The following is a 20,747-nucleotide window of genomic DNA, read 5'->3' as shown; positions in this document are numbered from 1 at the left end:
TGCAGGTAATCAAGGGAGCCAATTCAGCGGTGGTTTAGAAAGCAGAATCCAGAGGGCATATCCTGATCAGGCCAAGGCACCCATCAATGCAACAGACCTGGGCTGGGCCAGGTGGTGTAGTTGGCTGCCCACTGTGCATATGAATGCTGGGGGTTAAAGAAGGGGCAGACATGGCAGAGCTGGGCCACAGTAACTACTGGTGAGTGTTGGGGCAGCGGTGGGACATGTCAGGCTGAGCCGCAGCACTCACGGAGCATGAAAGAACTCTGCAGAGGATTGCTAAGCTCACCCCTATTTGATTGCAGCACTTGCTCGTTTGCACAAGAGCTGGGGTTGGTGATTGGCTGAGCCAGGTGAGACCATGTTGCTCATTGACATTCACAGGAGCTGAGCCACAGAGCAGGCAGGGTTGAACCAGGTTGCAGCATCTACGGGCACATGCAAAGGCTGGGACTTGGAGCAGACCATACCAGGCTGCGAGGCAGCAACCTGCTAGCATGTGTAAGACCAGGGGTTTGGGAGTGGGCCTGGTAAAGGAACTTTGGCGACTTTTCTGCTGCTAGGTTGCAGCTCCTACTGGTAAGCATGAGAGTCTAGGCTAGAAGTAGAACAGGCCAGGTTACAGCACCAATCAGTATATATGTGGGTCGGATGTAGGGGAGGGCTGGGTTGGGCCAATCTGCAGGAAATGCTGGCATGACAGAGAGAAAGTGAGAGACAGAGAGAGAGAACAGAATGTGAGCCAAGCCAGGATAGGCCACAGCACTTGGTGGTTCATATGAGAGCTGGAACTGTGGGTGGGCCTGGCTGTGCTAGGCTGCAGTACCCACTGTTGAGTGCTGAGACATGGGGGAAACCATCCTAGGGTGGATGCAGTACCTACTGGCATGTGCTGGGAGAGAGCATGGTGAGTAAACTTTGGGGGCTACCATGTTAGGCTACAGCTTCCTCTGTGAACATGAGAGCCAGGGTTGGGGGAGGGCTAGGTTTACAGGCTTCAGCATCTGTAAGTATTGGCAAGCATGCACAAGATCCAGGCTGGGAATAGGTATTGTAGCGGAATTTTGGGGACTCCCCTGCTAGGCTACAACTCTTGTTGGTGAGTGTGAGGGGTAGGAATGGGTTGGGCTGTGCCAGTCTACTTTACCCACTGACTTATAAGTTAAAGCCAGTCAGTTAGGCTGCAGCTCCTGTTGGCATGTACCAGATTTGGAGCTGGGAGCAAGCTTGACAAAGGAACTTCAGGGATTCTTTTTTGCTCCATTAGTGAGCCAGTCTGGCTAGGCTGTAGCACCCACTGGCACATAGGAGAGCCATAGTGGCTGCAGGATGGGCCAGGCTAAGCTACAGTACCCACAGAGAGTATAATGATGAAATCTTTTCCAGTCCTGGCTATGGCAGCCTCAGATATATGCCCACATGAGAATTGGGTCTGGGGGGTAAGTCCAGGTTGGGCTAGTTTGCAGCACCTGCCAGCACATGCCAAAACCGGGACTGGGGATGGGCCAGGTGGAGGTTATTGGGGTTCGTCCTGCCATAGCACTTGTCAACATGCGATGTATATGAGGGCCAGGCCTGTGGCAGGCTGAGCTTTATTAGGCCACAGAACCCTTTGGTGTGTCTCAGGGATGGAGCTGGGGATGGAACTGCCAAGGCAGCTACATCCACTGGTATATGCATTGGCTGCTGCGGGTGATGGACTGAACCTGACCCTGCACTAGCTGGCACACGCAAGACTCAAGTCTGAGGAATCCTTAAGTGTTTCTCGAGGAACTTCTCAACCAGACCACTGGACTCAAACCCTGGCCTCAGGGAAAATCACAACCGACCAAAGAAAGATTTTCTCAACTCTCCTGCAATGAAGCCAATGACATCTAAAAAAATTATTAAGACCACTGAAGCATCACCCTTGGAATATTCTTCCCCGCATTGGGATCTCTAAAGTGACATCTAAAATGACATCAAATGACCGTCTCCATCCCTGGGTACTGATGTAGTTTGACAGAAGACAGCCTACTATCACTGTGGACACAGGAGGAAAAGGAAAGGAAAAAAAGGTGAAACATCTATCTCCCTCACACAGAGGTCCACATAGGCAATCATCCCTCTCAACTATGTAAACAATATTAAAAACAAAATTAAATGTTTTTTTTAAAAGAAAGAAATATGGAAACAATAGTCTGAACCTGAGAGGATTGGTAGGCTAGGTGCTCACATGCTGAACTGCGCCAAGGCAGGACTCAACACACGTAGTCTCTGTCACTGTGGCCCTGTTCGCTGTCACTCTGAGTTGGCCTCAGTGCACATGCGGACACACACGTTCTTCTCGAACAATAACAAACATGCCCCTTGGTGCCCTACGACTGTGTTTCATGTATCTTTATGCCTTCCAGTCTCACCTCTAGGTGCAGACACAATTCAAATTCAAATGTTTATAGATTACCCAGAAGGAAAAAGACAGGACTTCACAAGTATGGCATAAAAGAGGGCATATATAGAGGCTGCCATAGCCAGGACTGGAAAAGATTTCACTATCATACTCCTTGTTTGGGAAAATGAATAGCAATGATCACCGTTATTGGCTTAATTCTTCGGCATAATACCAGTGAATAATAATAATAATAATAATAATAATCATAGTTGGTGATTCCTGAGCTTTAGCATATACCAGGTGCAGTGACAGTTGCTTTGTAAATAGTGTTTCATCTAATTCTCATTACAATACCGCAACACAAGTGCTATTACATCTATTATAAAGATAAGTAAACCACAAAAACAAAAACAAAAAGTCTTGACTTCCATCATGCATCTGGCAAACGGGACAAACGACTCACATGGTCACATGACCGAGGCTTGCATCTTTGGGAAAGAGAGAGTGCCAGTGATTTATTTTTGTTGAATTCCTGCTATGAGCCAATGAATCCCAACATCTCTATAGTCTTTGTAACAATCATGTAAGAGTTAGATGTTTTCCCCACCAATCGTTAGTAACTCCCAAACCAACGCAATGCTTTCATCTAATTTGAGGCATTTGATATTCAGCCTTTCTTATTTATGACAGTTCTCAGCATGGAACACAGACAATGGACCTGTCTCCAACTACTGGAAGACTAAAGCACATTGACATTCGGTACTCTTACAAAGAAGCCGATGGCATTCCTCAGGAGAACATAAAGCCAGTAGACCTAACTGGTGCTGCAGGACTCAGCATTCCCCAGAGGCGCCATGTCTTCCCACAATCCAGTTTGCAACTGTGTCCTCTTGCCTGGATTTTTCTTCCTATTTACATCATCAGTTGGCAAATTCCCACTTATCCTCACCCTCAGGGACATTTCTCAGCCCACCCTCTGTTGAGTTAGGGACTCATCTCTCACCCTTGTCCTTGATACTTTCAGCCCTCTAATATGTTCTTTATGTTTGCCTTTGTTACACCATGTATCAAAAATCCATTAAAGAAGAATGAAATCCTATCATATTCAGCAACATGAGCACGCTCAGAGGACATTATGCTAAGTAAAATAAGCCTGGCACCGATGTCATTCTATGTGTCATTTCATAATTCATGCGTGAAAACTAAGAGAGTTGATCTCATAGACGTAAACAATAAATAAAAGGAAGGCAGTGGGGATAGGAACGTTGGTAACAGCTGCAAAAGTGCAGGTAACCAGGAGGAAAAGGTTCTGGTGCTCTGTAGTAAAGAATTACTACAGTTAACAGTAGCTTAGTGCATATTTCAAAACAGAAGGAGAGTTTTGAATGTTCCCAATACAAAGAAATGACAAATGTTTGGTAATTCTCTTGACTTGATCCACACTGTAATCCATAAGGATATACAATTATTATATATCAATTTTTTAAAAAATAAGGAAGGCCTACCAAGGTCTGTTCATCTGTTAGTTTCTTCCACTTAACGATGAGCTCCTTGAGAGCACAGACTGTGTCTTACAGACATCTTGGCATCCTTTGTACCTCATCATGGTATAAGAAAGGCTTGAAGCACTGCTATGCAATTACAGGAGTGAGGGAAAAAATTAAGAAATTAGAGGCAGTGAGGGAAGGGAGGCATCCTTGCAGTATAGCATCTAAGGGGATTGTGGGTGAGTTGCTCTCAGGTGGTGGGTTACTTCTGCTGTTAATAACCCGGGGGCGGGGGGCGGGGGGCAGGGGGCAGAATGCTTCAATGCAGGGGCCAATAAATTAAATCACCACCTGCACTGCCAACATCCCACGTGGATGCCGGGTCAAGACCCAACTGCTCCAGTTCAATCCCACTCCCTGCTACTGCATCTGGAAAAGCAGTGAAAGATGTCCCAAATACTTGAGCCCCTTGTAGCCTGGCCAGCCTGGTCATTGTGGTCACTCAGCGGGTGAATCAGCAGATGGAAGATTTCTCTCTTTCTCTATCTCTTCCTGCTTCTCCTTCTCCATGTAACTTTGCCTTTCAAATAAAAATTTTAAAAATCTTTTAAAAAAAGAATAACTCTATTCTTTTTTTTTAATTTGATTTTTTTTTTTTTTTAGAATAAGTCTACTCTCTCCAGACAGTTTTGGAGCTGAACACAGATAATAAAAGTTCCAAATTCTCATCTAGGTAAATTCTACATTCTTAGTGCAAGACTGCTGAAAGAAAAGGATCCATTGTAATAATTCCACCTCCTCTGGCCCTTTATGCTGGGACTGGGACTGTAGGGTGAATGTGGTTTGTCTTCAGCTTCAGGAGAAACAAAATAACTAGTTTACAACAGTGTCAATCTCTCATTGCTTCCCTTAAGGATAAGAGGGACAGTGCACTGCACTTCATGTAACGATGCAATGTGTGTGTGTGTGTGTGTGTGTCCAGAAATGTATGCTCATACCCATCACACCCAATAAGAAATTCAGCAGTCTGCCAACCAGTAACTGTTATCAATGACTATGTAAAGGGCATTGGTGACCAGGAATTGAATTTGTTCCAAGTTTTCAGAAAGAAAAAGACCCAAAATGCTTCAGCTGGTGGGTTAATAAATGCTTCCTTTCAGTAGCTGGGAAAATTATAACAAAACCAATGAAGTGTTGTTTGGCTTGTGAGTGATTGGTGTTATGGGTATTGTATAAGAGAAGATAATGATCAACTTTACATGCCATAAACCTGCAAAGCTTCACTTTCATCCTGGTGTATCCATAGCTTTTCTCTATTTAAGATGTTGTGCGCTTTACTAATGAACTCTGAACAAATGTTGAAAATTTTAAATAAAATATAGCTATTTCAACTTCAAAAAATTCTTCCTTCACAATCACTGGTTCAAATTTTCTACATAAAGTTAATATCGACCTTCCTCCTATATAATGAGAACAGCTAACCTAGATAGGAGTAAAAAAAATTACACTTGGGTCACTCTTGCTTACTTCATATTTGTGAAAGGCATTGCTAAACATTCAGTATATTCTTTTCCACTAAGCCTGGTATCTTACCCCAGTATCTCTCTCAATGCATTTGCTCCTTGTAGTAGTTCATGGGGAGAAACACAGGCCTGGCTAGCTGATCACTAAAGGCCTCTTCCTGTTCTGATATTTTAGCATCTGGCTTTACCCATGCAGTTATCACTACACTAAGGCTTAAAAATGAGGGGTTCAGGAGAGGGTACCGGAATGTGATTGCCAGTCACTAAACTGAGGATCTACCCTCTAAGCCTTAGGTCCTCAGTTCTTTTAGGTAAACATGAGAGAAACAGGAGAGTTTCTCTTGCAGTTGATGTGAGCTTCTAAGGAATTCTGCATACCTGATGTGGCATCCATGGACATGTGACGGAAGCAGCCTGGGTTCCTGGGTTCAAATCCTTGCTCTGCCACATTCCCTGGAGTATAGTATGACAAGCCGCTTCACCCTTCTGAGCCTCAGTGTCTCCAAGTATGAAATGCAAATATAAGCATATATCTCAGAGACTCGTGTGAGGAGCAAATTGGATGAAATAATGGATAGGCTAGCGCTCTGCGAGATGCACTTTACGGAGCACACTCGCAAGATTATTATTCTTGGTGTGCACCAATAGCAAAAAGACTAGGGTGTACCGTTCCAGATGGATTCAATCTAAACCAGGGAACAAATGCTTTTTTTGGTAATTTTAACTTGTGGAAATGGCAGTCTCATGGGCCTATTTGTGTTTAATGAACCACATCCTGTATCATCGTTTTGCATGCTCCTGAGGAAAAACAAGTTGGCTGTCTCCTCTGCTGTGCTGCAAGCTGGAGTCCAGGTCATGTTTAACTTCCTCCAGTCTCCCTACTGCTTCCAGGAGGAAAGGCTACCCTAATGCTACACTGATCCCACAAACAGCTGCAAAGAAGCCAAAGTGCAAGGGGGGAGGAAAGAGATACTTCTCCAACTCCATGCTAGCACACTACTGTACACACAGAGGAAAGTTTGGAGTATGTTAACCCATGTTATGGTTAAGGAGTAGAAGGCTTGGAGCTAACTGCCCCTAGAACCATGCAGAAGGAAATAGAGATGCCAGATTTATCTGAGCTCAAAGCCAGGGCTCTCAGTCCTTCTGCAATGTGCTTCACTACATCCAGCTGTCCTTATCTGTTTTGGAGCCAGACAATGTTCTCAGACTTCAGGAAAGTCATGCAAAGTTTCATTCCAAATAAAACACAAATGCAGACGAACACTACTTTGAACATTGATAGGAATGCAGCCCTATTCACTCACTGCTTTCCACAAATATAAATGAATATTATTTCCATGCAGTTACTGGGTAGACATTATGCCATCATGGTATACCAAGCAGATCTAGTCCCTACTTTCACGGATTTTAGAGTTTAGTGATAGACACAGACTTAAACTAGTGAGGGGGAATCTGCAAAGATTACTTAGAGCAAATGAGAGAATGTAAAAAGGCTCCTGACCTTGCCTGAGGCTTCTAGAAAGCCTTCCTGAGAAAGCGACACTGGAGCTGAGTGCTCCGAAGTGAGCTAGACAAACAAGGACAGAAACGGCTGCAGAAATGCAGCTTGTTCTAGGTCAAAGGCCAGTGCGGCTGGAAGGCAGAGCCTGGGACACAGGGAGCTGAAGGGTGAACTGGGGATTAATCAGACCTCATCGTTCTGGAAAGTATCATCAGAGCAAGGACAAGGCACTTGGGAGTTTTAATCGAAGGAACAGCGTAACAGGAACTCCATTTCAGAAACATCCTGTGAGAGTTCACTCATGCGCCACCCTGGCTGGGTCAGCAGGTGCCCAGATACTTGGTCAAATGTTATATTGGTTGTGCCTCTGAGGGCCATTTTAGATGAGATTAACATTGGAATGGCAGCCCAAACAAAGCAGATCACCTTCCCTAACGGTTAGGATTGATCCAATTAGCCAAATTCCTAAGAGAACAAGAAGACCGATGCCCTCTTAAATGAGTGTGGGGAATCCTCCTCTACCAGCTAGGGAAACTTTGGGCTTTCTGGTCTTCGGACTCCAGCTGAAAAATTGACTTCTTTTGAATCTGAGCCGGTCATCCTGCAGACCAGAAAGTACACACGGTTCCCTGGTTCTTAGGCCTTCAAGCTTCACAACGGATCTACATCAGTGACCCTCCTGGTCTCCGGCTTATTGACTATATAGCCGCTATAATCGCATTTTTATCAACATACCCCATCCTCTACATAGCCACCCTGTTGGTTCTGTTTCTCAGCAGAACTTCTGCATGATATACACACATCTTCAGGGCAACCTTGTGGTTGGATGAATTAGGGGCAGAGATGGATGCAGAATGGGCAGCTTGGAGGCCAACTCTGGGGTCCAGGGAAGCTGTGGTCGTGGCTTTGGAAGGATTACAACTGGTGCAAGTGAAGTGTTGAAAAAGTTTTCAAGGTTTTTGACTCTGCTTTAAACAGATAGCATTGCTTTTCAGCAGAATACTAGACAAGTACCAAGTTCTGTGGATTGGAGGTGGGCAGGCAGGGGCACTGGTGTGATAGCAAATGTCAGAGGAAGGCTTCGAGCTGGAAGTAAAAAATAGGGGACTGTGTTTTGAGATGGAAACAAGTGCATATATGAGAATCCTCACAGTGGCAATGTAGGAAAAGGGGCTCTTGTGAAAAAATGCTTTTGCTGGTTTGGCAGATGAAGATGAGCTTGCAAAGGCGACAGAGAAGCAATAGGCAGGAGGGAGGTACCGTGGCAACATGGAAGCAAATACAGACAGTAGCTCAAGCAGGCAACAGTCATCTCTGTCAAATGCTACAGAAAGGGCAAGCAGGATGGAAAATAAAAACTACCCCTAGCTTATTAATCTGCTTAGGAAGTAAACCAGTACCCCACAGACCTCAGATCAGAGAACAGTTCTTTTCATGTCTTGTTCCTGTCTTTGAAGCAAGTTCCCTCAGGAAACTGAATGCTCTGGAGAGTTCTCTAGGTCCCATCAACTCTTTGGCCACACCTGTTCTCACAAGAGGTGGTGACATTTGATCACATCTCTTCCTCCCCCAGCCTCCACCTCTGGGCTGCCTTTCAAATGCCAAAACTCCTTTAAAAAGTAGTCCAGCAATGCTCCAGCTGACGATCAAAAATGCACTGTGATTCAAATAGAAATGAAGAAATGCATTCCCTCGGATAGTTTTAGAAAACTCACAGTACAGATAAAACACCTTTTGAAAGTGGTGACAAGTATTTATCTGCAGAGACATATCTATAACTTGACTTTTCCCAGTCTAAACCCACGAGCCAAGCCAGCTTCCCATGGAGAAGGTCCTTTCACACAGGAATCACAGGGACTTGGGGCTGTAAATTTGGAAAAGGTGTGTTCATTGCATACATTATTTTGCTTCTAAACTCTCTTTAGGTTTTGGCTCTCTTGCTTTTTTTTTTTGTCTCCCCTTCCTCCTTCTTTTACCCCTGCCCCTCTCTCTCCAACCCTCCTATGGCCAAAATGAACAATTCTTCGCATACATACACCCTTCTTCCACAGTTGCCATCTCCATGAAAAAGAGGCAACAGAAAACTAGTAAGTGTATCAGACTGGCAATGTTCGCATCTGTCACTAGTCTCCCTAGGTAGACAATGAAAAGGGATGACAAAAATCACAGACCCTTTTTGACACTTGCCCCATTCAACTCCATAGCTCATTCCCTCCACTGGCTCCACAACTGCACTTGAATACACCAATGCCCCTCGCAACCCAAGACCAATTCATTACATCCCTTGTCTTGTTCATCCACATATGTGTACCTCACACACATACCTAGGAACAGAGTTACTTGAGTGGTTATGACAGCAATGGTATCAGATGAAGAATGGATTAAATGAAGAAATTATTACTTAGGTGCCCAAATGAGGGTTAGATGGATCCATCCATTGGCCTATTTCCTTATTCTTCACAATGACCCTACCTTTGTATATGGATAAATTGATTTTAGTGAAAGAATCATTTTTTTTCCAAGATCACAAAACTGGGAAGGGATAGCTGGAATCTGAACTGAGGTTCCTTTGGACTACAAAACTTATGTACTTATCTCCACATGTAGAAGCCTACACTCAAGGTAGTCAGATGAAGGGTGACTTTATAAGGAAAGCCCTAACCATAGTAAGGCTCACATATCAAAAACTAGATAGGCAGATAATGTGAAAATCAAGGAGCCCCTGTTTAGGGAAAGATGGCTCTTTAAAACACGAGGCTATTAAGAACATAGCAACGAAATAATACAAGTTATTCTGTGATAGCAACTCAGAGCATCACCTGAGGGCAGCGGAAATGAAAAGCTCCTGACAGGTTGAGCAGCTTCTGTTGCTGGGCATGTCTGGGACATGGAGCTTCCACACTAGCTGTCTCCAGTGGCTCATCTCTTTCTGGGGTTTGGTGGGTGGTTCCACTTTACTGGCCTAGCCATGTTCCAGTCTTCTCCAGAAAACATGGGAAAAAAAGCCTCCCTGGAATAATAGAAAATGTTACCTGCCTGACTGGCTCTTGTCAGTCATTATTGACTTGCCTAATGTCCCTTCTGAAATCAGTCCAAGAATCTAAATATAAATGATAACTTTTATATTTGTCCTATTCCAGAGAAGAAAAAGCACAGGCTATGGGCCACAAAAACACCTTTCTGTATCTAAAACAGACATTGATAAACAATCAGAGTTCACTTTCCCCTCAAAGCAGAAGTCTAGATAAGCCATACCTCAGTTGATCAGAACTGGCATCTAGGTCATCTTAGGGTAGAAATAGTATCTTACCATGTGTCAGCCTCCTATCTCTTTTCAGTTGTCCACCAAAGGTTTTCTTTCTTTAAGCCTTTAACAAAAATGACAAAATGCTAGGAGGATGCTAGCAGGTGGATAATGAATGATGTAGGAACAGAGTCCATAACTTATAACTTACGTACCAAGGTATCCTCCACTCAACACATGGCTCAGGGTACGCAGAGCAGATGCATGTGGGAAATGTTTAAGAATCAATGGATGATTAATGCAAGCTTTTTAGCACAAGTGGAATGCATATTTACAGAAAGGGGCGTAAAACAAAACGTTTTAAAATATTAAACATATTTCATCAGATGCATTCACACTATTTTCCTTGACTGTTCGGTAACCTCCAGGTGCTGCTCCAGATCATAGTAGTCTTCAGGGCCAGCATTCATTATCCTGAGATGGCTGCACTATTTGATCTTAATACCAGAGGACACTGGATCTAAAGAGAATGCAGCACTGGGTTCAGGTTAGGATTCAAACACCATCTCTTTCATTAATGATCTTTGTGACCTGCTAACATCCTTCTCTAAGAATTGAGTTTCTTTTCTTTAAATGAAGTCATGAGGGAACAGCATAGTGGCATTTCAAACTAATCCTCAGCCTGCGGCGCTGGTGTCCCAGATGGGTGCCAATTCATGTCCCAGATGCTCTATTTCCCATGCAGCTCCTTGCTATGGCCTGAGAAAGTAGAGACACATGGCCCAAGTCTTTGGGATCCTATCCCCGGGTGGGAGATCTGGAAGAAACTCCTAATTCCTGGCATTGGATAAGCTCAGCTCCAGCCATTACAACCATTTTGGGAGTGGACCAGTGGAAGGAAGACCTCTCTATGTGTCCTTTCCCTTCTCTTTCTGCAAAATTTGTCTTTCAAATAAAAATACATAAATTTTTGGTATCATTTTACTGTTACTATTAGTTTATATGATACAGTTTTGTGGTTTTAGGGGTTTCCCTCCCTATACACTTTTATTATATTCCCCCCTCTATACATTTGTACTATTTATAAAAATATATAAATTTTAAAACATAAACTAAAAGAAGGCATATGCTGTACCACTGTCTTCTTTGCCTTAAGAAGTAGATGGAGAGACCACAGAAGGCCAATGCTCAGGCTGTTAGCCATGCTCCATTTGGTCTATTTTAGCTGACTGGTGCTTGAATACTTAGCCCTTCCAGTCAAAGAGAAATCATTGGGGCTTGGATTTCAAAGATGTCACAGTGTTAGAGCCCCAACTCTCACATTTTCAATGACTCTTCTCTCTTCTAGCAACATGTATAACTCACAGACAGAAGAGAAGGTTGAGTCCTATCAGCAAGGGCCAGGGTCAGGGCTAGAATCTTAGCTGATGCACATAACATTTGTTTTATTTCATGGTACAGTTTTTTTTTTCAGGAACCTACTCTATGCCAAGCATTTCACCTGTGTTATCTCATTTCATTCTTTCCAAAAGTCATGAACAGAATCATTATCGTTCACTTAACACATGAGGAAACCCATGATCTAGAAGCTACTTGATCTGAGGTTACCTGGCAGATCTGTAAGAAGAGTCACACCATGAAATCACACCTTTACCCTGAAACACTGTTCTATTTCACCTATTCCCACAAACTCTGCCTCTAGAATTAGGAGCCTCGAAGAGGCAATTCACCCTGTCCTGGTTCCCAGTGTTCAGAAGAGGTCAAAGACACCTAACATACAATGGCTGGGCAGAAGCAGGGCACCAGCTATCTCTGAATCCAAAGAAATTTTCAATTCTATAGGTCTATTCCCAGTTTTCCATTTTCCCACCACATAATATTAATCCCCAATTAAAAGGCTAAGCATGAATATTTGATGTGTTATCTAGGAATTAATAACAGGTGGAGATAGAAAAGAGGATACATAGAATGATGGAGTTGGCTTCCAGTATATTCTCATGCTCTTCGTGTGTGTGTGTGTGTGTGTGTGTGTGATGGAAGAAGGGAAAGTGCCTTTGAAGGCCGAAGGCACAGAGAGGAGAAGCAGCAGAACTGAGTTCACACAGCAATGCTGTAGCAAAGCCTACACACTGTCTCAGCAGTGTTCTTGTCCTCTTTCCAGGCTTACTTGTAACATATTCTACATCAAAGAAGGGGATTTTTAAGGAACAGAAAGATCCAAGGCCATACAGCAGCCACGGAGGAGATGGGGTAGGACTTAACATCACAGCAGTGTCTCACATCCCAAATGTGGCATCAAGCAAATGAGTTCAGTGGCTACCAGTGAGCGAAGGTTTTTATAAACATAACCTAATTGCATTACTTCAAAGTCCTGAAGCTTATTGCCCTGCTTAATGATGTGTCACATTATTTATAGGGTAGTACAATGAGACTTCTATTGATTTAATGCACTTCCTTAAAGACTGTCATTGTCACAGCCATAAAAAGAAGCTTTTCCCAGACAACTCAATTACGTCCCCTGTGCTATAAACCACCCCGATGCCCCCACACAATTGCATACCAGAAGCAGGAAGAGATGTGTGTGTGGCTGGAGAAGTATGGCCTCTAAGAATGAAAGGGAAGGATGTTGGGAAAAGCAAAAGCAAGTAGACCGGGACTTCATCCAGGTGGCAATGTGCAGTAGCTGAGAAACAGTAAACAAAGTGTGGGGCACTCTCCCCAACACACACTCTGTCTTGGCCTGCCAAGTGCAGCCAGGCTTTGATCAAGCTTGCTCCTCTCCAGTCTTAGTTTTCCCAATCACAGCACTGAAACACTGTGCTTAGGGAGACTTCAAGGTCACTTCTGTTTCCTATAATCTGTGGTTTTGTGATTTACAGTTGATTTACTTCTTGGGTGTCTGAGCTATATGAAGAGGCAGGTAAGTTTTCAGCATTGCTCCTCACTCTCTCCATCAACGGAGAGCCTTTCCTTTGCAGTTAACTGATCAGAGTAGGAGTGTCAATAGCAATAAGCATTTGAGTACAACTGAACGACAGAAAGACTATGGATTAGCACTGGATTCCAACACTGGCCTTGTTACTTAGCAACATGTGTCTATGGGCATTTGACTTGGCATATCTGAGGTGCATTTTACTGATCAGAGTAGGAGTGTCAATAGCAATAAGCATTTGAGTACAACTGAACGACAGAAAGACTATGGATTAGCACTGGATTCCAACACTGGCCTTGTTACTTAGCAACATGTGTCTATGGGCATTTGACTTGGCATATCTGAGGTGCATTTTTGTCATATGTGAAACAGGGATATAAATACAATATCTTATTAAAATACACATATTTATATCTGTGTAATATCAATATTTATAATTTTCCTTATTTTCTACTACACAAACTGTTGCTCTTTAATGTGAAAAGCAGATAATAATAGCTATTTAAGTACCTACGTCACAGGAAAGCCAAGCTAGGAAAGCAATGAAATTCTCAAGGTAATGGCAGAGACTGTTTCTCTAATCTGGTTTGGGATTCCACTGGTAATATCTGAGAACTGGGGATGAGATCTGTGACACCTTACAGGACAGACTGGAAACTGTCCCCTGGGGCATAAGGTGACCTCCTCCTAAGGAGCAGGAGCCCTTCTTGAGTTCTTTCTAGAAGCGCCAAGCACTGTGGTATAGCAGGTAAAACTGCCACATGCAGTACCAACATCCCATATGGATACCAGTTTGAGTCTTGGCTGCTGATCCAGCTTCCTGCTAATGGCCTTCAAAAGCAGCAAAAGATGGACCAAATCCTTGGGCCCCTGAACTCAATTGGGAGCCCAAGATGAAGCCCCTGACTCATTACGTTGGCCTGCTCCAGTCCTGCTGTAATAGCCATTGAGGGAGTGAACCAGCAAAGCAAAGATCCTCTCTCTCTCTCTCTCTCTCTCTCTCTCTCTCTCTCTCTCTCTCTCTCTCTCTGCCTTTTTCCCTTTGTAACTGTGCTTTTCAAACAAATACATCTTTTTTGTTTTAAAAAAAGCCTATGGCAAAGGCCATCTAAGAAAACATCACTCCCTGCCCACATCCCTATTACAGAAAGTTTCAGACAGAGAGAGAGTCTACAATCTGCAATAGGATGTGAGAGATCTTGAGTCCAGAACACTAGACACAGAGCCTTAGAAAATGTTTTGGGAAATCACCCTAAAATCCCCTAACTCTGCTCATGGTAGTACTGAAACCAGAATGGGTCAGGAACTCTTGTAAGGCCACCCAGCTTATCTGTAGCTGGGATTCTGATTAAGAATTCAGGTCTCTCTACCTTCTACACCACACCTGGCCTCCAACTGGAATCAGCACGCTGGGCTTACCTTTCTGATACTGGAGCCACAATTGCTGTTGGACCTTTTTGCTGGGAAAGTGGATGACACAGGTAAGCTCTGAACCATAGAGGGCCTCTGCGATGTAGTGGGAACCATAGTGCTGGATGAAGGACAGCAGCTCCTCCCGACTGCTCTCCTTGGTCAGGATCTTGAGGACGTTGGTGAAACCTGGACAGGGAGGAGCACATGGAGATGGTCAGACTTGAGAGGTTGGTGACTGGCAGATCACATAGTGGACGGAGGCTCCTTCCATCCTGGAAGCAGCACCTTTCATGTTGCCACTGCAGCAGCCTAGAGGCTGAATGAGTCCAAACATGAACATCATTCGCTTACACTACAGTGAATTGCTCTCTCTGGTGAGACACTATGGCCAAGAGAGACAGTACAAGAGAGAAGGGCCTAAGTTCAATGACCCTGATGGACTACAGTCATCATCAAAAATTCAACACTGACTGACCTTTACTCACAGAAAAACCAACGGGTATCTGGCACATTAGTAGACATTTACCCTTCTTAATGAGTTTAATCTGAGCCTCAAAACTATAATCTTGACAATAACAACCCCCATTGTGTGTATGAGCAACTCAAACCTTAGAGCTGCAAGTGACTTGCTCCAGCTAGAGGAGCTGAATTCAAACCCATAGCTTCTCTTCCTCCATAGTGCATTCACTTTCTACCACATCAAACAAACTAGGACTTGGATTCCCATCGCTTCATATCTGGGCCTGCTAATGACTAAGCTCATATTCCACATCCATATATCAGTGCCCTTGTCCATTTCTCTGGAACATTGCTTCCCTTTCTAGCTCTCTGCCATTACAGAAGCTGTGGTATGTGTTCCCTCCTGTTGTACTGTTTTTTTTTTAAGGCCTCTGCTAAGTTTTCAGCACCTAACATGAGACCTGTACAGAATTTAACAACTGCTTCCTTCTCCTGTCCTTCCTCAGGTAGGCACATGAGACCCTATCCTTCCAAGGACATTAGGCTCATCCTGGACTCCCCTCTGCTACTGGGTAAAGCCTAACAACACTTTCTGGACACTCAGCCTCCAGGATTATTTTCCACAAGCCATCCACATCAGCTAAATCTGTTTTCTATTCTGTCTTGACTAAGACCTGGGATTTCTATTATTCTTTATTCCCTTATGTTCTTTGCTACCAAGTTTACCCCATCCTTCATGCCACACATACCCAAAACTGTCTCCTCTCTTCTAGGACATCATTCTGCCCTGCATGCAGCCAATCACAACATCCTGGCAGGGGTATCCACTCTGCATTTTCAACACACTCCTTGAGGCAAAAAGCTAGCTTCATTTGCATCTGAGTCTGCAACATGCACCCTCCCTACACTAGCACCCTAACCACATATATGGCACCACTCCTGGGAAACAACAAATGCATCAACCATGATTATTATGAGAACAACCACTTCTGCACCACATCAAAGAGCAAGTGCCTCTCCAAAGTTAAAAGTGAGCTCCAATTTGCCAACATTTGATTTACAAGGAGATTTCCAGGCACATCATTATTGATTAATTAAAGGAGATACACCTTTGTAGTTCTAATAGGAACATCACAGTTACATTCACAAACGTAGCGTGAGTGGGTGGTAGGTAAAACACTGCCTTTGTTCAGTAATAAATAGCAATACCATGGAGATGCCCTATGGATCTTTGTCTAAACAGACAAAACTGCACTTAAATCCCTGCTCTGCCACTTACTTGCTTTAAGATCTTGATCAAATTGCTTAATCTTTCTGACCCTCGGTTTCTTTGTTAGAAGAACAATGGGACAAACATTACCTTTCTCTCAGGACTATTGTTAAGTCACAGTTTATGAAATCTAAAGAGTTTGGCAAATGTCAGCAATAATTTCTATTAATTTTGCTTGGAGGGTGAACTCTGTTAATTGCTAGGCTAAGAGAGCTCCATATTGCTGATGAGCAAAGGGATACCAAAAAAGGGTTTAAAAAACTCGTAAAGAATTAGGAGCCACTGAGATTCCTAGGGTCAAAAACCCATGCCAGGATTCAGGTTAAGTCACTGTCTGCAACCCCAGCATCCTATATGAACACTCGTTCAAGCCCTGGAATATTTCACTTTCTATCCAGTACTCTGCTAACACCCCTAGGAAAGCAGCAAGATAGTCCAAATGCTTTGGCTCTTGTCACTCACACAGGAGACCAAATGGAGTCCCAGATTTCTGGTTTTGGCCTGTTCCAAACTGTAGCCATCTGGGGCATGAACCAGTGGATAGCACGCCCTCCCCCCCAAACAGTCACAATGGCCAGAACCAAGTTGATCCAAAGCCAGAAGTCAGGAGCCAGTGGTCTTCTCCTGGTCTTCCATGTGGGTGCAGTATTCCACTGCCCTTCCAGGCCATAGACAGGGAGCAGCTGGGGCTTGAACCAGTACTCAGTTGGGATGCCTGCACTGTACACAGAGGACCAGCTGGCTAAGCCATCACACGGCTTGCCACAAGTAAGTCTTAAAAGAAAAAAAAGAAAAATCCTACGCCAACTCACATATTTCAAGAATCTTTCATTCACTCCTTATGTTTTAGTTATCATGCATTTAGTTTTTATTCCTTTAGTAAACATGAGCACCAAGAATTACTGCTTTTACCTGGTAGTTGCTGGGATATTTGAGTAAGTAAGATTCAAGCCCTACCTGCAGTTCTCGGACCAGTGAGGATGATAGAGTCTGATGTGAATTTCAGTGCTTTGATTTAAGTATTCAAGCATGAAATTCCTTCGGTTGTCGTGGAGGGGAACAGACAATGAAGAGGCATCACAGAGTAATTGAATGAATTTTCTCTTGGACAGGAATATAGGCAGAGGGACTAGCCAGTGCGAAGTCGACACAATCACAAAAGAGCAGATACCACTGGAGAATCGCAAATCGTGCTCTTTTACCAAAGCTCATGATCTGCATGGGTAAAACGTGAATGCTGCACGCACATGTGAGGACTTAGAGATTACTATATATCAATGTTGCACAGAGATAGGCAAAAAAGCGAATTAGGACAGAACAGAGAATTTAGTGTCTGGGAAGAATCCATAATGAGCAAGTCTAAAATGCATCAAGAATATAAATGGTACATATATTAACATCCATCCTCCTTCTATTCATCCTGCCACACCCAGCACAGGTATCTCTTCCCTCCAAAAGCCTCACCAACTCCCCTAAATGGATAACTCCATCTTTTATGTTCAGCTAGTCAAGATTGCCCTGACCATCTTGCAACATATCAATAGCATTGTCTTCTGCCACCTAGACCCCTTCCCATGGGCTCCATGACGGAGGGAGAAGGTACAAGCCTCATTCTCACAAGGCCTGACACTCCCTTTGTCCTTGGGAACAGGCGCAGAGTGACTTCAGGTTGCTCAGTATTCCAGTGGGTGTGCTCACCTGCTGAAAGGGTGATGGTACTGAGCTTCACCCGGTAGAGATTGCTCCGGACCCGCCACTGCTGCACCATTGGGTAACCCATGGCTTCGTCATACCTGATATTCCCTGGTGGAGAGAATAAGAAGGTCACATGAGCCCAGTGTTTAGTTTCTGCATACAATGTCCACCCCACAGCTCTGTTTTGAGCAATTATTAAAACAGAGCAGAGGCTGGGCCTTAGAGTGTAACTCTACACTGGAGCCCAAATTTTTTATCTGAGTTCCACCTTAAGGCCTCAGATAGGAGCCCCAGTACTACATCTTTCTCTCTTCTCAGCAGCATATAAACCTGTAAGTGGAGCAAACCTCGGGTCTCATTTGTGTCTCACTTAACTCCACTAACAATGTGCTATGGAATACTAGACCATCTCAGGGTGTTGGTTTCCATATCTATCACACTGCTACCTTCATAGGCTTGTTGTGAAACCCCAATAGAGTAGTAGAAGGAATAGCATTTTGGTAACAGAAATGTTCTACCTACAGCCTGGGGGTCAGCCCATATCATCCATCATTGCTTTTACTACCCAGAAGAGCTGAGCAATTGTGCCAGATATCACACTCGTGGCCTGACACTTTTACTATCTATCCTTTTATGTTCTCTAATCCCATGTGGACTGCTCCTTCTTAATGCAGTAATATTAATGTTTATGAATACTATGTAAAGTATTATGGAGGTGCTAGCATTGTGGTGTAGTAGGTAAAGCCCCAAAATGAGAAGCCACTGGTTCTAATTCCGGCCATTCCACTTCTGATCCAGCTCCCTGCTAATGATCTGGGAAGCAATGGAAGATGCCCTAAAACTTGGGCTTTTGCCACCCATACTGGAGCCCCAGATAAAACTCCAGGCTCCTGGCTTTGACTTGGCAGTCTCAGCCATTGGGGTTACCTGGGAGTGAACCAGCAGATGGAATCTTTATCTTTTTCTCTTTTTGTCCTACCACCCCCTCTGTAACTCTGGCTTCCAAATAAACAAACAGATATTTTTTAAAATCAGGTAACTCTCAAAAATATAGCTGACATGCATAAAAGTTGCCAGTTTCAAATTAGCTGAGAAACACTGCTTAAAGAAAGTTAAACTGCATAATTTCTTAGAATTTTGACTAAAGTGCCCTTTATCAAGAGAAAAAAAAAAAAAAAGAACAACTCCACACAGGTAGTGTGCAAACTTCTGGGAGGATGGAATCTGTTTTTACACAAAGGGTCACCTGGAGCTCACGTTCTGTGGGATCCATTTTGGGGAAGACAGGTACTATATGAACAAAAAATAAAGACAATCACAACAAAATGCTAGTAAGTGGTTACATTTGGGAGGCTGCTGCATCAAAAATTCTTACCTCATTATTTATATTCATCTCCATTTTCTAAATATTCTACCCCAGCATTAAAGATTCTCTTTTTTATAATTAGGGAAAAAATACATAAGAAAGAAACGCCTGCTACATCAGCAGTTGTTATCACTGCTCTCTGGTGTCCATGACTATCCTGCCCTCTAGAGATCACAGGCAAATTCGCAACCCTCTTCTGCTGTCCCAGGGTGCAGAGGCATTTAAAGATGTATTGACGCCAGCATTAAAACGAGAATCTTATTGAACAAAATGACCTTTTCCTGGACGTGACTCCAGGATTAAAGTTGTCCGTTGCTGTCAACATTGTTTCCCCTTCGGGAATCACATAGTTAACATTTTCAAGTAAAATATTCATGATCTCTGAAGCTGTTTGGTAGAAACATCTCCTCTCTATTTATCTGCTCTGTCTCTCCTAGCTTTCCTTTCCAAAGGCTAGGGGGCCAACTGTCTGGGTAGAGGGAGGAGAGGGCTGTGTTTCTCACTTAGGGAAGAAAAACGAACAGTGGACAAGGAGAACCGGAGAGCAGGGCCTCGGCAGCCCCTCTTCTATTACTGCTTGTACTGTTCACAGCAAGGCAGCTGTGGGCAGCAGCACTCAAGGCCCCTCACCAACAGAGGGGAGCAGAACATTTTGACCAGCTGTTGCACCTGGTAGCATACTGTTCCAAACCAAAAATGCTTTTGATTGTCAATCAATTATAAAATCATCTTCCCTGCTCCTGTTCCCAGCCTCGGTACTCCAGTCATAAGCGACTATCATTTTGTCCCTCATTTCCCTTCATGGTTGGTCCTTCCTGACTCATCTACTCACTTGCTTGCAACAGGCTCATGGACTCGCTCACTTTCATTCTTGTCCTTCCTTACTCTACTCCCAGCCCACTCCTGGTTAGCATCTGTCCCTGCTCTACCTCAGATTAGGATTAGGAATGTCATCAAGCTCTGGGATTTGGGGGAAGAATTTTTTTTCTGGTAACCAAAGTGGAAAAGGGGGAAAAAAAAGACTTCTTTTAAAATGTAACAGTTGCTTTATTTATAAATCTCCAAAGACCTGCTGAGTCAAAACAATCGTGTGTGGGTATGTGTGTGTGAGTGTGTGTGTTCCTTGGACCCAGAGTCCACCAAAAATTTTGTATACATTCCTCATGAGAATAATGAAAAACAATTGTTACACCCTTAATGTTAGAGGGATAATCTGAGGCTCAGATCAGGAAACGGCCAAGGATAAACAAGCATTCTTGGCATTGTCTGTTCTCAGAAGTAGTGAACTCCCCACTGCTGTGGGTGCCCAGAGAGAGGAAGACACTCAGCAGGGACATTGTAGACCTGGTTTCTCCTCAGTAAGATGCCTCTTTATTCAATGTCAAATTTGAAATACCGTGAAATTATGGAAAATGAAATTTGAAGAAGTTTTAGCATTGTTGAGAAATATTATACAAAGCATTTTTATGGTCCCTTTTTAAAG

The 20,747-nt window shown here is 43.6% G+C and overlaps 1 protein-coding gene across 4 annotated transcripts in view; it reads right to left on the bottom strand.

Moving 5' to 3' along the window:
* The window catches only part of ASTN2 (astrotactin 2), a 980,906-nt gene that overhangs the window by 267,883 nt on the left and 692,276 nt on the right, over nt 1-20,747 (bottom strand). For all 4 annotated transcript variants that reach the window (XM_058672825.1, XM_058672827.1, XM_058672826.1 and 1 more), the window contains 2 exons: nt 17,902-18,006; nt 14,481-14,660 (listed from right to left, as the gene is read on the bottom strand). In XM_058672825.1, the coding sequence (XP_058528808.1) occupies nt 14,481-14,660; nt 17,902-18,006 (285 nt within the window). The remainder of the gene's footprint in view (nt 1-14,480; nt 14,661-17,901; nt 18,007-20,747) is intronic.

This window comes from Ochotona princeps, chromosome 14 (genome assembly GCF_030435755.1).
Source record: "Ochotona princeps isolate mOchPri1 chromosome 14, mOchPri1.hap1, whole genome shotgun sequence".
Lineage (NCBI taxonomy): Eukaryota > Metazoa > Chordata > Mammalia > Lagomorpha > Ochotonidae > Ochotona > Ochotona princeps.
The sequence above is the reverse complement of the archived record's forward strand: the minus strand, read 5'-3'. Positions and strand labels throughout refer to the sequence as shown.